The following is a 13,769-nucleotide window of genomic DNA, read 5'->3' as shown; positions in this document are numbered from 1 at the left end:
TTGTTCATTTGCCTTTCAGCATCGACTCGTCTCGTCGTATCCAGCAGTTCTGGAGGCATGCCAGCACCCGCCCTGTATGTGAAATCACCATCGAGGCGCACGGAGTTGACAAGTGCGCCTCCCCCTCCAAACGTTGTTTGACATACCCGTCGTTATAGGCTTCGCCTCTGGCAACCTTCTTTTTTTTTTCTTTTTTTTTTGCTCTCTCTTCTTTCTTTTTTTTTTAAAGGCGAGCTCAAAGCCACAGATTATATATTGTGCTGGGGAACCGTGCGGGTTGGTACATAGCCTAGGGAGATTCGCCGAGGAGGAGAATTGCTCTGCCTCTTCCCCTCATTATAGGAGACAAGTTGCGCGTAAAAACGACACTGGACATCCCTGGAGGAATCGCTCAGGACAGGAGAGATAGGCTATAGCTAATTCCATTTTCTTAATTTGATATTTTTGTGCACTTTGCACGAGGAGGAGCTGCGGGGCGGGTTTTCCTTTAATTATTCCTTTCTTTCTTTCTCTTGTGCCTTGCAAGGATGATCGTATGCAGGCAGAGACGCCACTAATGGACTTAACGACACTATAAGCGCGCACGGCACCTGTGGATGCATGCTCGAACCCCCAACATTTACGCACTGAATAACGAACCCCTTCCCTAAATGTTTCAACTCGGAGCCACTGCAAAGGTCGGATCGGACGTCATACTGAGTTGATATCGGTTATTATTCACATAGTTGGACATAATTCTCAGCCCCTGACACTCAGACAGACAGACAGCTTCCGAAGATGCTGCTGAGTGTGTATTCTCTCCTGGCGGTGATCCCCGTGCTCGTGCGCGGCTCCTACGTGCCGTGCGAGCCGTGCGACCAGAAGGCGCTGTCCATGTGCCCGCCGGTGCCGGTGATGGGCTGCCCCAACCTCGTCAAGGAGCCCGGCTGCGGCTGCTGCCTGACGTGCGCGCTCGACGAGGGCCAGCCGTGCGGCGTGTACACCCGGCCGTGCATGCGCGGGCTCCGCTGCCTGCCGCGGAGCGGCGAGGAGAAGCAGCTGCACGCGCTCCTGCACGGCCGGGGCGTGTGCGCGAACGAGAAGCTGTACAAACTGATGCACTCGTCGAAGAAGGGTAAGAAATTAAGACCACGCCATGCACGGCTCCTCTGGTTTATTGGGAATGTGATGAATGGAACCAAATGGACCCAATATGTGTTGGAGTTAATGGAATAGAGTAACTATAGGCTATAGGAAATTATTTATTTCCTTTAATAGGAGTGAGGACTTGCAAATATATAGCCTATTTGTAGCCCTATGATTAGGCTATAATATTATGCCTATATCATTTTGCGTCCCTATTCCTCTGGTGCATGTGGAAGATCTAAAAAATATATATAAATAGACTGATAGAATAAAGCATTTGTTTTTCTTTATTTTTTATTTTTTTTATTCATGTAAGCAGTTTGGTCCTATATGACAAACCCATTTCGGGATATAAAGCCTGAATTTCACAAATCCTGATATAAAAGTCACACTTTGCACTCTCTCATATTGGCTGGCTATAATACTCCACTCCATTGATACATTTTATAAGGCCATTGAAAACGTTATGGTTATTAATTATGCCTATAGTTGCCTGGCTTCATGTATTGGCCTGGGTGTGGAATTTGGAGGCGGTTTGGGTCGACTCCTCCTTATAAGACGGGCTGACAGACACCTGTCATTATTAGGCGCACACGACTCAAAGGCCATGCAGGCCGTGACCCGGCGAACCCTGATCATGTCAACGACTGCATGCTGCCGAGTGCCGATCAACCTGTCATCTCTGTCTGAGAGCCGTGGTGTGGTGTGGTGTGGTGGTGGGACTCTAAAGAGCCGTAAATTAGTGGGTTTCGTCTCGGGGGGCCCTTTTCGTGTGAGTGACTGAGTGGAGTGGCCCGCGGGCCGTCGCCGCGAGGCACGCGCGCGCCAAATAATATACACCAGGGAGAACATTATAGGCGCTGTTACACGAAGAGGCTCGTTTGAATGACGTTTTAGGGACAGTCGCAGACTAGTGTCTGCAGCAGCAGGGAGGGCTGTCCAAAAGGCTTTGTGTGTGCATGGCCTGCGGCAGGCCAGCTTGTAATTTGAGACATGATGGAGCACAAGAGTTTTTTTGTTTTTTTTGTCCCCTTCACTGTTGAATTTTCTTTTTCTTTTTCGGTCTGTCTGACACTTTAGGCTATTACCCTGCACTCTGCATTGTCTGTGCAGGTGACACATGTTTCCACAATATTGAACTTGCCCTATATTTAAATCCCATGTATTCCCCTGTCGTTATTCATCCTCTGTCATGTTCTTGCTATTGTCCACAGTCCTTCAGATCACCCCTCAACCCCCCGCCCCGCGCCTCCTTAACCTCCATCACACCTCATTCATTTGTCCGTTCTTTCTTTTCCCATCCTGAGTGGCACCATCTCCTCTTCCGCCCCCCCTCCTCTACATCCCCACTCCATCTCCTCCTGTCAACCTTCCCCCCCCCCCCGCCCGCTGTCATTATAGACTCTTTCACTGCCCTCTACCCCTCTCCTCTCTCTCTCTCTCTCTCTCTCTGCATCCATTTTTCGTGCTTTTCTCTCTTCCTCCTGTCACTTGCTTCCATCATTCCCTATAGCCACCTTCCCTCCCTCCCTCCCTCCCTCCCTCCCTCCCTCTCTTCTCCTCATCCCACCCGCCCGTCAGACTCACAGCTTTTCCTCCTTGTTCCTATAGGCCTTTCTATCCCTCCTATACCCTCCCCCCTCAATCTCTTCTCTCCCCCTCCTTCCACTGAGTGTGAGCTGAGTGTGTGCAGGCTCTGTAGTGATTCAGCAAAATGCTGGCTGGCTGAGTATGGATCACCCCCCCACACACACGCACACACACACACTGTCTGTGGACTCACTTGTGTCATGGATTAACTCCTTACTCCCTGCTGTGTGTGCATGCATCTCATTCGGATCCGCTCGCTACAGTATGTGCATGTGCACGAATCACCCTAAAGTGCCTAAACCCACGTGCACGTGCATATCGCACATTTGACATGACATGTATACACATGCGTGCATGCATGCATGCACACACACATATGCACTTATATGTGCAAGCAATCATGCACATATACAGTATGCACTATGCATGATCCAGTGCATGTACAGGTATGCATGCCAGCATGCAAACACATACACACATAGATACCTTGTATATTCATATTTTGTTTTAGTTTTTTCAGACATTTATGCCGTACCTATACTACAGTGTGACACAAAAACGTTGGTGATGTGACGTGATATGAGCTCGTAGATCACAACACGATGTGATATAATCGATCGTATATCTTATACCTCTTATCGTATCTTATAGTGACGGCAAATATTGATATTTTATTCAGATAGCACAGTCCATGATAATGAATGTGTCCAGCTTTATATAAATTCAAAAATATGTTTTTTTAATTAGCACAGGAGATCTTAGTGAGGAAAACTTTTACTAAATGTATCAAACGTTTTTTGAAAATAGCTGATGTACAAGCTCACAGTGCAACACGTTGTGAGCCTCTAGATCTGCTCTGTGAGCTTTCTAGATCTGCTATTTTGTAATATTAATCCATATATGCAAAGTAACTAGTAACTAAAGTTTTCATATGATTGTAGTGGAGTAAAAAGTACAATATTTGCCTCAGAGATGTATTGGAGTATAAGTAGAAACTATTGAAAAGTGGAAAGTAAAAGTACCAAAACATTGTAAGTAAAGGTGCTACGATACTTTCCACCAGTGCTAACAGAGATATGAAGAACGATCTGCATAGATTGATGTACAGTGTGAGTCAGTGTGTGCTCTGGACCCTTTTAAACCAAAGTATCAATATGTGAACAGGTTCATTCTGAAATAACACGCCCACACCTTCTGAAAGACAAACTGACCCGACGGAAGGAAAACTGATGAGCCTAGAATGCATCACAAACACTGGACATTTCAAGACATAACGACGCCAATGTTTTCTAGAGATCATTTTCCATATATTTCAAAGAAACTGAACAGTAGCCAAGGATTACTGAACAGCATTCTAAAAATCACACCTGTGTGAACTGAGTGGTGCAAGGTCTTATATAGTCTGATCAGCTATGTCAGTGACGTCACATACTAACCATAGCAACCATGCTCGTTTTTGAGTGGTGTAAACCACTCCTACAACTGGCTTTGTTAGTTTGTCTGTCTGTCTGTTCGTACCAAAAAATGAGCATGGTTGCTATGGTCACCCAGTTCACACGGGTGTGATTTCATTACGTCAGACATTACGTCAGACCACAGCTGATCAGTCTATATAAGACCTTACACCACTCAGTTCACACGGGTGTGATTTTTTTCTTTTTGTTGCTAACTATAGCAACCATGCTCGTTTTTTTGGTACGAACACGTGTACACGGGTACAAAGCCAGTCGTTGGAGTGGTTTGCACCACTCAAAAATAAGCTCTTCTTGTCCCTGCACCAATGCAAGACAAAATAGTCATTCAAACGGGTCCAAGGGTGGTGGGACTCGTCCTAGTTTCGTTCACAACCCCTTCCAGAAAGGGATCAAATTCAACAGAATCATCACATCTCTCGCAGCTCCACCACAAGAAGAGGGAGGCTGAAAAGAGAGAGACATTATCAGTCAGCAGTAATCAGATTAGAAGATGGCGGGGATTAACAAGTGCAGACTTGATTAGACTTGCACTTATCCCCCCCCACACTCCCCCCCCAAGAAAAGTGTGTCAGCAGAAAACTGGTGGGGGTGGGTGGGAGAAATGTCTCTTTTCCTTCTCCTGATAATTGACTCCCGTGGACAGGGGTATATAGAATATAGATCATTGTCATCATCATTATCTTCATGGTGGGGTCAGAGGCTTTACTCTTACTGTATGACAGAGAGGATTTCATGGGTTTAATGTATGGCTTCATGTCATCACCTCAAGCACGCTGACCTTGTTTCCCTTATAGGCGTAGCTTAGGGATGGCGTCATCATGTAAAGCTCAGACAGGTTGGGTGTTTGTCCCCCGGGGTGTGTGTGTGTGTGTGTGTGTGGGGGGGGGGGGGGGGGGGTTACAAGACAAATCTTTACTGTGTTCCAAAAGTGGAAGCGGAAACATGCACATGATGCATGGATCCCCATGACATATATGATGTATGTATAATATATATATATATATATATATATATATATATATATATAGCTTTAGTGAGTTTTACCTGCATGCTAGCTATTGTTTCATGTGAGATGAGATATTGGCACTATGCTCAAATGTCCAATGTCGCCAGTTTGGATGGTATACAATGGTGGTATAGCCTAGTACAACTAATCTACAAGCTCACAATACGCATTGTGAGCACGTAGAGCATTTTTCACTATTTAAAAATCACACCCGTGTGAAGTGAGGGGCGTTCTTATCATTGTTCTATCATAATTTGTTAATGGGAAATTAATCTTTGTGTAAGACCGAAATAGCCAATTTGCTCATCTATAATCTTCTATCTATAAATGCAAAAGTCTCTGTCTGTCTGTCTGTATGTCTGTCTTTGTGTAATCCACGTAACTTGAGAAGCGTTAGCCCCACCGACTTAAAATTCGACACACGCGTTCCACACCACCACAGGGGGTGCAGTGGCCGGTGTCGGTCGGACCAACGGTTGTCCAGAACCGCAACCAAAAAGGCCTCTGCCCGGGCTCTGGACAGGACCCCTGCCCAGGGTCCATATATGGAGCTGGCCTGTTCTGACATCATTCTGACGTCTGCATAGACTCCATATTTGGGCATGCCTGACAAAGAACTCCATATATGGGCATAAAAGGGACACAGACATAATATCTGGGTGGGGCATGCATTTCCAACTTGCATCGTTCCAAGTAGGCCAGTGCCCAATGAGCACCGCTGTGTAGAGGCCCCAAAGGCACCGCTCTGGTATGACGTAAATTCTCCATTCATTGTCAATGTGAATGTAATGTTTGTGTAGGACCGAAATAGCTGATTTGCTCAGACAGATATGACGTAAATTCTCCTTTCATTGTCAATGGCATTTAATATTTGTGTTAGGACAAAAATCTACACTATAGCTGAATATAGGAGGGGCTAGCGCCCCTCAAAAAGTGATAATCATGAATTAATCGTAATCGAGGCAAAAGTTTTAAATAATTGTGATTTGAAGTCATGTCACCCAGCATTCCATTAAGGTTTATTCAGATGGCCCAGGCGGTGGCGTAACCGTCTGGGCACCCGACTGGTAATCCAGTCGCAGTGTGCCGCGGGTTCGACTCCCGAGCCCGACACGGCCTTTACTGCATGTCTTCCCCCATCTCTCTCCCGTTTCCTGTCAGCCTACTGTCTGTCCCTTCAAAAACCAATAAAAGGCGTAAGCCGCAAAAAAATATCTTAAAAAAAAAAAAAAAAAAAAAAAAAGGTTTATTCAGATGTACAGTAACAGAGAGAAGCCCACAGGCCTCACCCAGGGACAAATTAGCCATTGGGCCAGTGGGGCCGTGGCCCAGGGGCCCTTGGCTCTCAGGGGCCCTTCGGGGAAATTGGACCGCGCAGTACTAGGTTTGACGCCCCTGAAAAGGGCTCCTGGAGCCCTTCATTTGCCATTGATTTAGTTAAATTTAGGTCAAAAACATGATAAAAACACGGAAAAACACAAAAATGTTGCGCGCACGCGCTATGGGGGCCCTGCAAAAATGACCGGCCCAGGGGCCCTCATGGGGGTTAATCCCTCACCACTAACTCCAGCCTATGCATTCAGAGGACAGTGAGGTCTGTGATTGGTGCGAAGATGTGTCGCGTGTTTTTTAACCCATTCAGGCCTGACGTCGAAATTTAAAAAAAAAAGTTTTCTAAATCATGACAATTTTCGGAAAGATTTGAGGCACATTTTAACGATTTTTCAAAAATAGCAGACCTACAAGTTCATAGCGCGCCACTCGGTGGCGCGCTATGAGCTTGTAGATCTGCTATTTTTCAATAGCTAAATTATAACAATGTTTAAAACACCAAAACGGGTTCCCGCCCCAAAATGGGTTAATGGTTAATGTGGTTAAACGCTAACGTGACATGGATGCGTTCCAGGTATCAATGGATTAAAAGGCTCGTTCAAAGGCCTTTTTAAAGGCATTCACTGGAGAGAAAAAATAAATGAAAGCAGCCCAGTGTTTCTAGGGATTCGGGACCCAAAATGGAGAACTTCATGTCCCCGGTGGGTTGCCACATGACAAGTGTAATAGTATGTTTTCTTGACTCATGGGGTGCTAGTGTGAGACTAATGTCTCATTTAGGTCGCTGGCTATAAAAAGTTTGAGACCATATGGTCTACATATACCCCAAAACTGCTAACTTGACCTGCCACAAATGTAGGCTGTGTTGTCACGCATGTCAACACTATGGTGTCTGAAGTTGGCCAGCGGCCACGGACTGCACTAAACATGGACGCACGGTCCACAGAGACATCATCACATCATTTCATGTCTTTTCTTGCCCAGTGTCTGGTCTCTCTCATTCCTACAGCTGTACAGTATAGTTGTCTTAACCGCATGAACCCTAGAGTACCTATTCTGGGCATATGTCATAATAGACAAACATTCCGCAAGAAATAGGCGAACATTCTGCGAAAATGGCAGATCTATGAGCTTCTGGCACGATTGTGAGCTTGCAGATCGTCTGTTTTTGGGAGATTTGGTGTAAAGGGGAAAAGCGAGGGGACCCCTGGGGGACCACCGTCAACTGAAGTATATAGGGTTTGGTTAACCATGCAGTCCAGGCATGGGAGAGATACCCATGAGGAAATAGAGTTAGAAGAATATGACTTCTTATGAATGAACACATGCATACACTTTATGGAATTTGCAATTAATGTTATAACAAAATGAGCCACAGAGATGAGTCGGTTATTAATACAGTTTTCTCACCAAAACTACCACAGATATTCACAGTTTCACACTTCAATCCATGCCATATATGCAGTTTCACACTTCAATCCATGCCATATATGCAGTTTCACACTTCAATCCATGCCATATATGCAGTTTCACACTTCAATGCATGTCAAAGCATGCATGGCACCATGTGCAGTCATGGGGGGAAATAATCTTTACCACTCATCTAGTGACTGCACCTTTCAACAGAAGACAATAAACATCTACGTGTATGTCGGCACTCAAAGCAAGCGTCATCATTCTATAGATACTGTGGTGAAAACCAGTACAACGTGGTATAGTGAATGTTGAAAACCAGGAGATATAATTGTCTGGAGTCGGGAGTCGGGACACAGCTTGACACAATCTATAGCCAAACCACGACATCTGGTCACCGTATAGTAACTTCGCCGTGAACTTGACTTAACTTGCTGTCTCTCTCTTCTTCCCTCTCAGATGGCGAGTCTCCTGACGAGGCCATGTTACCCATTCCAGAGTCCATGCCCCAGACGAAGGTGCCCACGAACAGAAGGGACCACATTGTCAGCCTAAAGGCCCAGGCCAAGAAGCATGCGGAGGACCGCAAGAAGTGGCTGGCGAGAGGGAGACCCGCTGCCGGCGGCCTGGACTACCCAACCCGCCCCGTGGAAAAACTACAGCCGGAGTTTGTACGTCAATCGGTGGGCATGCATTTATCCATGGGATTACACATATGGGATTCAAACGGGGCATTCGCACGCACGCACGCACGCACGCACGCACGCACGCACGCACGCACGCACGCACGCACACACACGCACGCACACAAACTACACACACAGCTAGACTGTGTACACTGCACAACGGGCCACGGTTATGAGTGTAATTTGGATAACACATTATTTAGACAGATACTAGGTTCATTGTTTACCTGGTAATGGCGTATCATACATCATATAGTTTCAATGTACAGATTATTTTGATAGTACGTTGTTTAGACTGATGCATACATATCCACAAGCTGCATAACTGAGTGAGTGTGTGTGTGTGTGTGTGTGTGTGTGTGTGTGTGTGTGTGTGTGTGTGTGTGTGTGTGTGTGTGTGTGTGCGTGTGCGTGTGCGTGTGCGTGTGTGCGCGTGTAGGGGCCCTGCAGAAGGAGATTAGACAATCTGATTCAAAGCATGAAGGACACCTCACGGGTCTGGGCTCTGTCCCTCTACATCCCAAACTGTGACAAGAAAGGTTTCTTCAAGCGCAAACAGGTATTTCTACAGTGAAAGCAGATGACCCTGTCTGACATTTAACATTGTGTATAAATAGGGGTTCCCAAATGTGAACATACCAAGGACCCCCAAATCTGCTATTTGAAGATGTTTCTGCCACAATAATCTCATCAATTGAATTTGAATTTAGATCCATTTAAATCCACAAACTCATGAAGCGTTGCATCGCGAATTCAAAGCACTGCAGGCATACAGTAGTGGATCATCTATTTTTGAGCGGTGCAGCCGCTCCTATATACACAGCTTTGTGTGTTTGTCAGATTGAGCACGGCATGCGTTTGTGTAGCACGGAATGTGAGGATTTGATTGGCTGATGTATGATGACGTTCTCATCATCATACATCATCATCGTGATAAAAGACACCGCTCACTTCACATGCGTCTGATCTTTTATTTGTCAGCTGTTTTGTGAAGTAGATATAAGACTTAAGTGGTGAAACATCTCTTCCCGCTATGTTTATCTGCAGTGTAAGCCGTCCCGCGGGCGGAAGAGGGGGATCTGCTGGTGCGTGGACCGCTTCGGGGTGAAGCTCCCGGGCATCGACTACAGCGGAGGGGACCTGCAGTGCAAGGAGACGGACAGCAACAGCAACACCAACGAATGAGAGCTAGAGAGAGAGGCGGGCTCAGCCACACTTCCTCTTGAGTCCGTTCTCTTCTTCACGTGTCAACCTGCCAATCAAGCTAGCACAATTATTGACGACTGCCAATCGAGAGAAAAAATGAATAATAATAATAATAATAATACGGCACAAACGCTTTATGTGAGTGTGGTTCAGGTGTGTGTGTGACGGTCTGCGTAGGTGTTATGTCGGGGAGCCGAGCTGAGAGGGTTTGGCGGAATCCATCTCTGGTATCGATATAGTGTCATATTTCAGCCTCATTAACCCTTTCATTTGCAATCAACCAGAATGTACCGTGTTCACTCCCCAGTGACTATGTAGCCATGTTTGAGGTGAACGAAAAAGAACGACCATCTTTAGAATACCATAGAAATAAATACATATGCACGCACGCACGCACGCACGCGCGCACACACACACACACACACACACACACACACACACACACACACACACACACACACACACACACACACACACACACATACACACATGTTATTGGTCAAAATACTTAAAATGATATTAAAGACAAGATTTCAAATGTGTACATTTGTAAATGTGGCTGAAGCATCAGATTGTTCATTACCCTGCTTTATAGAGAGAGAGAGAGAGAGAGAGAGAGAGAGAGAGAGAGAGAGGTAAACTCCATACAGGAGCTGGCTGTAGGGAAAGGAGTCTGGTGGAGTTCATGTTGATATGAATTACTGGCTGTAGAGAACGAAATCTGGTCAAGTTGACGTGAACTCCGTACAGGAGCTGCTGTAGGGAACTTGGTGGAGTTCATGTTGATAGAAGTCAGTCTGTTGGAGTGGTCGATTTAGAAAATATAAAAACAGCCGAGCACTTTGCCATGCCTTTCGCTGGTTACTCCACTAGAGAGGCCTCTCCAGATGATCCAAGACACATGCTATTTCTTGTCAAAAGTGAGGGCGTCCGCCAATAACGCAGTGTGTGTTAAGTGCCGATCTTCTTTGGCCAGTCCTGCCAAATTGAGGCATTCCGTCATCATTTGAGGTTGATATCTGGGCCTTGTCACCTATCAATGTTGATGACTTACATTTGCACAAGAGTGGAGTTCCTGAACCACGAAGCAGAGGCTTGTGGGATATTTCCAAACATTAGACATTGCTGCTCATTGAGTCTCTGGCTCTAGCACACTAACCCTGTAATACTGTATATAGGCAGTCCAGATAAAACAAGACTTTATCGTATAGCACTAGTACTGTATAAGGCTGGTTATTTGGTACTGAATATCCTCTTGAAATAATGCAGGCCTACTTCATGTTCCGACAACTGGTAAAAAATAATGCATCAAGAACCTTGCAAGTTGTGTGACTGTATGTGTCTGCGTATCTGTTTGTGTGTGAGTGCATTCCCTCCTTATCTCTTACTTCCAGTCAGTTCAAATCAACGTTCTCTCACTAGCCAACGCAAGCTACAGACAGTAAGAAAATCATGGTGCTGTGAATTTTCCTACATAGCTCGCACGCAAATCATTATGCAAACACACACGTTGCATATCTTAACCGAGCTAATTGTGACTTCCGGCCTGGTTTTTCCAACCTAGAAAAAAGGTCATCCAAGTTTGCATGTAAATTCAAGTGCCTTCCATCTCACGTCACTTTGAATTGTGATTTGCATGGAGAGCCATGTTGTTTGAACAAAGGAATGCTCCTGCCCATTAGAATGGAATAACAAACAGTGCAGAATTGGCCCTATAGGATGGTTTTATTTTCCAGTTGCCTGCTCAGAAAGTGAGAAAGGTTATGCATAATGTTCCCGTCAAGAAGTGTATATGAACATTGCTATATTTGTTAAGTATTTCACGTTTTCAGTTATAGTCTTGACACTCAATCATTTAACCACTTAAACCTAGTATATTGGACCCCTACTTCTTCTCCTCTATAACAAACCTCTTGGGTGAAAAATGGCTGATCTACAAGTTCACAATGCATTGCTGTTGTGAGACTTTCGGTTGGCTATTTTTGCCAAAGGTTCACCCCGGAATGGGGGCACTAGGGTTCATGTGGTTAAGGAAACGTGTGTGCAGTTTACTCAGTGGCGTGCACAGACATTTAGAGGGGCAGGTGCTCAAGTTAAAAAAGGGCACCTTGTGCAGCGCGTGGAACCGGCCGGTTGCCTTAATCCATTTTGGGCGGGAACCCCTTTTGGTGTTAGCATTATGTTATGCTTTAGCTATTGAAAAATAGCAGATCTACAAGCTCATAGCGCGCCACCGAGTGGCGCGCTACGAGCTTGTAGGTCTGCTATTTTTGAAAAATCAAAAAAAAAAGAAAAAAGTTTTTTTTTCTTTCTTTTTTTTTTTTTCAAAAGGGCACATTGCCAAAAGGGCAGGGGGTGCTCTAGCACCCCCTAGTGTCTATCTGTGCACGCCACTGAGTTTACTGCCACATCTGTGACATGGACAAGGGCCAATCAGCCTAATCTCCGCAACTTTACTTTCATGCTTGTTTGTTATGTTTAATGGATACACGTAAATGCGGTGACATTTCATACATTGCTGATTATCAAAGGTGACAAAGATCAATGTGAAGCAAACGGTGAAATATTTATCAGGTGTGTATAATTGATGTACTCATTTCTTCTTTTTTTTTTTCCTTTTTTGTAATGACAAATCACTTATTTAAATAAAGTTCCAGTACTTGTGACTGAGGTTGTGTTGTGTATACCTGTTTAGTGAAAGTCATTGAATTCTCTCTGCCGGTCGTCAAATTATTGGCTTGGAATTTAGGAATGTATCAAAAACACAAAAAATCTCCATGAATTCGAGGCTTCATGAATGGTGTGTAATTGATAGAGAATAAGTAATTTTTTTAGTGAACTACTCCTTTAACCCATTGATACCTGGTGCAGCCAATATGTTGTTTTACCTTTGACTTGAGATGCTACCTCTGTGTCTCATTAGTAATGAGCAGTTGAGACGAATAACCATCTAAGTTTTTTCTGACGCCTCCCCGAGAAGGCTTACAGTATATAGCCTATCTGCCCTGACCCCTTATCCATGATTTATTATACATTGTGGATAATTAGTATGGACTTATATGGTCATTCGTCTCAACTGCTCAGTTATTGCTATACAAAATGTTTGAATAAGAATTTGAAGGTTTTCAGAAAACTTAGGTTAAGTTTTAGAAGGCGTTTTTAGAATCGGCCTCGGGTATCAATGGGTTAAAGGAGAATTCCATACTAGAAGGCTTTCTTACCTTAATTTGTAGTTGTTACGTCCCCAACAAAGAGGTCCAGGTGTTATATTGTGCAAAAGTGCATTATTGGCTATTTCCTCTATCATAAGCCCTCAATGAATTTCATTGAATTGCATTGAATTGAATGGGGCTATGGGGTGTTATGCTAATTCGCTTATTTCCATCGCTCAAAAATCAATTTGTTGTATATATCCTCTCTTCATAATGTAAATAGTATCCCGAGCGGCACACTTTACTACTTATTTCGATGGAAATAAGCGAATTAGCACAAAACCCCAACCGCCATTGAGGGCTTATGGTAGGGGAAATAGCCAATAATGAACTTTTGCACAAAATAACACCTGGACCTCTTTGTTGGGGACGTAACAACTACAAATAAAAGTAAGAAAGCCTTCTAGCATGGAATACTCCTTTAAGAGAAGAGTGGTCTCTTCTGTGAAGGACTTTAACTGTATGATCTCTTCCACACAGATCTTTTATCATTTGAATCCCCTATTTGTCATGCAGAAGTGAGGCATTTCCTTCACATTGCAAGTGACAGCACTGTAAGTGTTACAGTCTTTTGTTGGGCGGCAATTTCCCCGGTAACCAGGGAGACCCACTGCCCAAACATTCCGTGGCAGACAGTCACCCATTCTAATGACATGCATTTGTAGATAATGATGGTAGTTCTACAAAAGCCAAGTACACAAGCCAAAACCCGCAAGCACAAATG

At 44.7% G+C, this 13,769-nt stretch overlaps 1 protein-coding gene across 2 annotated transcripts; it reads left to right on the top strand.

Annotated features, from left to right (window-relative positions):
* Positions 1-283: 283 nt before the first annotated feature.
* On the top strand, positions 284-11,880 carry igfbp5a (insulin-like growth factor binding protein 5a). 2 transcript variants are annotated; one of them, XM_079495178.1, is made up of 4 exons: positions 284-1,114; positions 8,401-8,612; positions 9,067-9,186; positions 9,675-11,880. In XM_079495178.1, the coding sequence occupies exons 1-4, from the start codon at positions 778-780 to the stop codon at positions 9,810-9,812; spliced, it is 807 nt and encodes a 268-aa protein (XP_079351304.1). In that variant the 5' UTR covers positions 284-777; the 3' UTR covers positions 9,813-11,880. The 2 variants fall into 2 exon arrangements, with proteins under 2 accessions (XP_079351304.1, XP_079351303.1); XM_079495177.1 differs by having other exon boundaries at positions 8,401-8,624.
* The last annotated feature ends 1,889 nt before the right edge of the window (positions 11,881-13,769 follow it).

Source organism: Electrona antarctica (genome assembly GCF_951216825.1).
Source record: "Electrona antarctica genome assembly, chromosome: 24".
Lineage (NCBI taxonomy): Eukaryota > Metazoa > Chordata > Actinopteri > Myctophiformes > Myctophidae > Electrona > Electrona antarctica.
The sequence above is the reverse complement of the archived record's forward strand: the minus strand, read 5'-3'. Positions and strand labels throughout refer to the sequence as shown.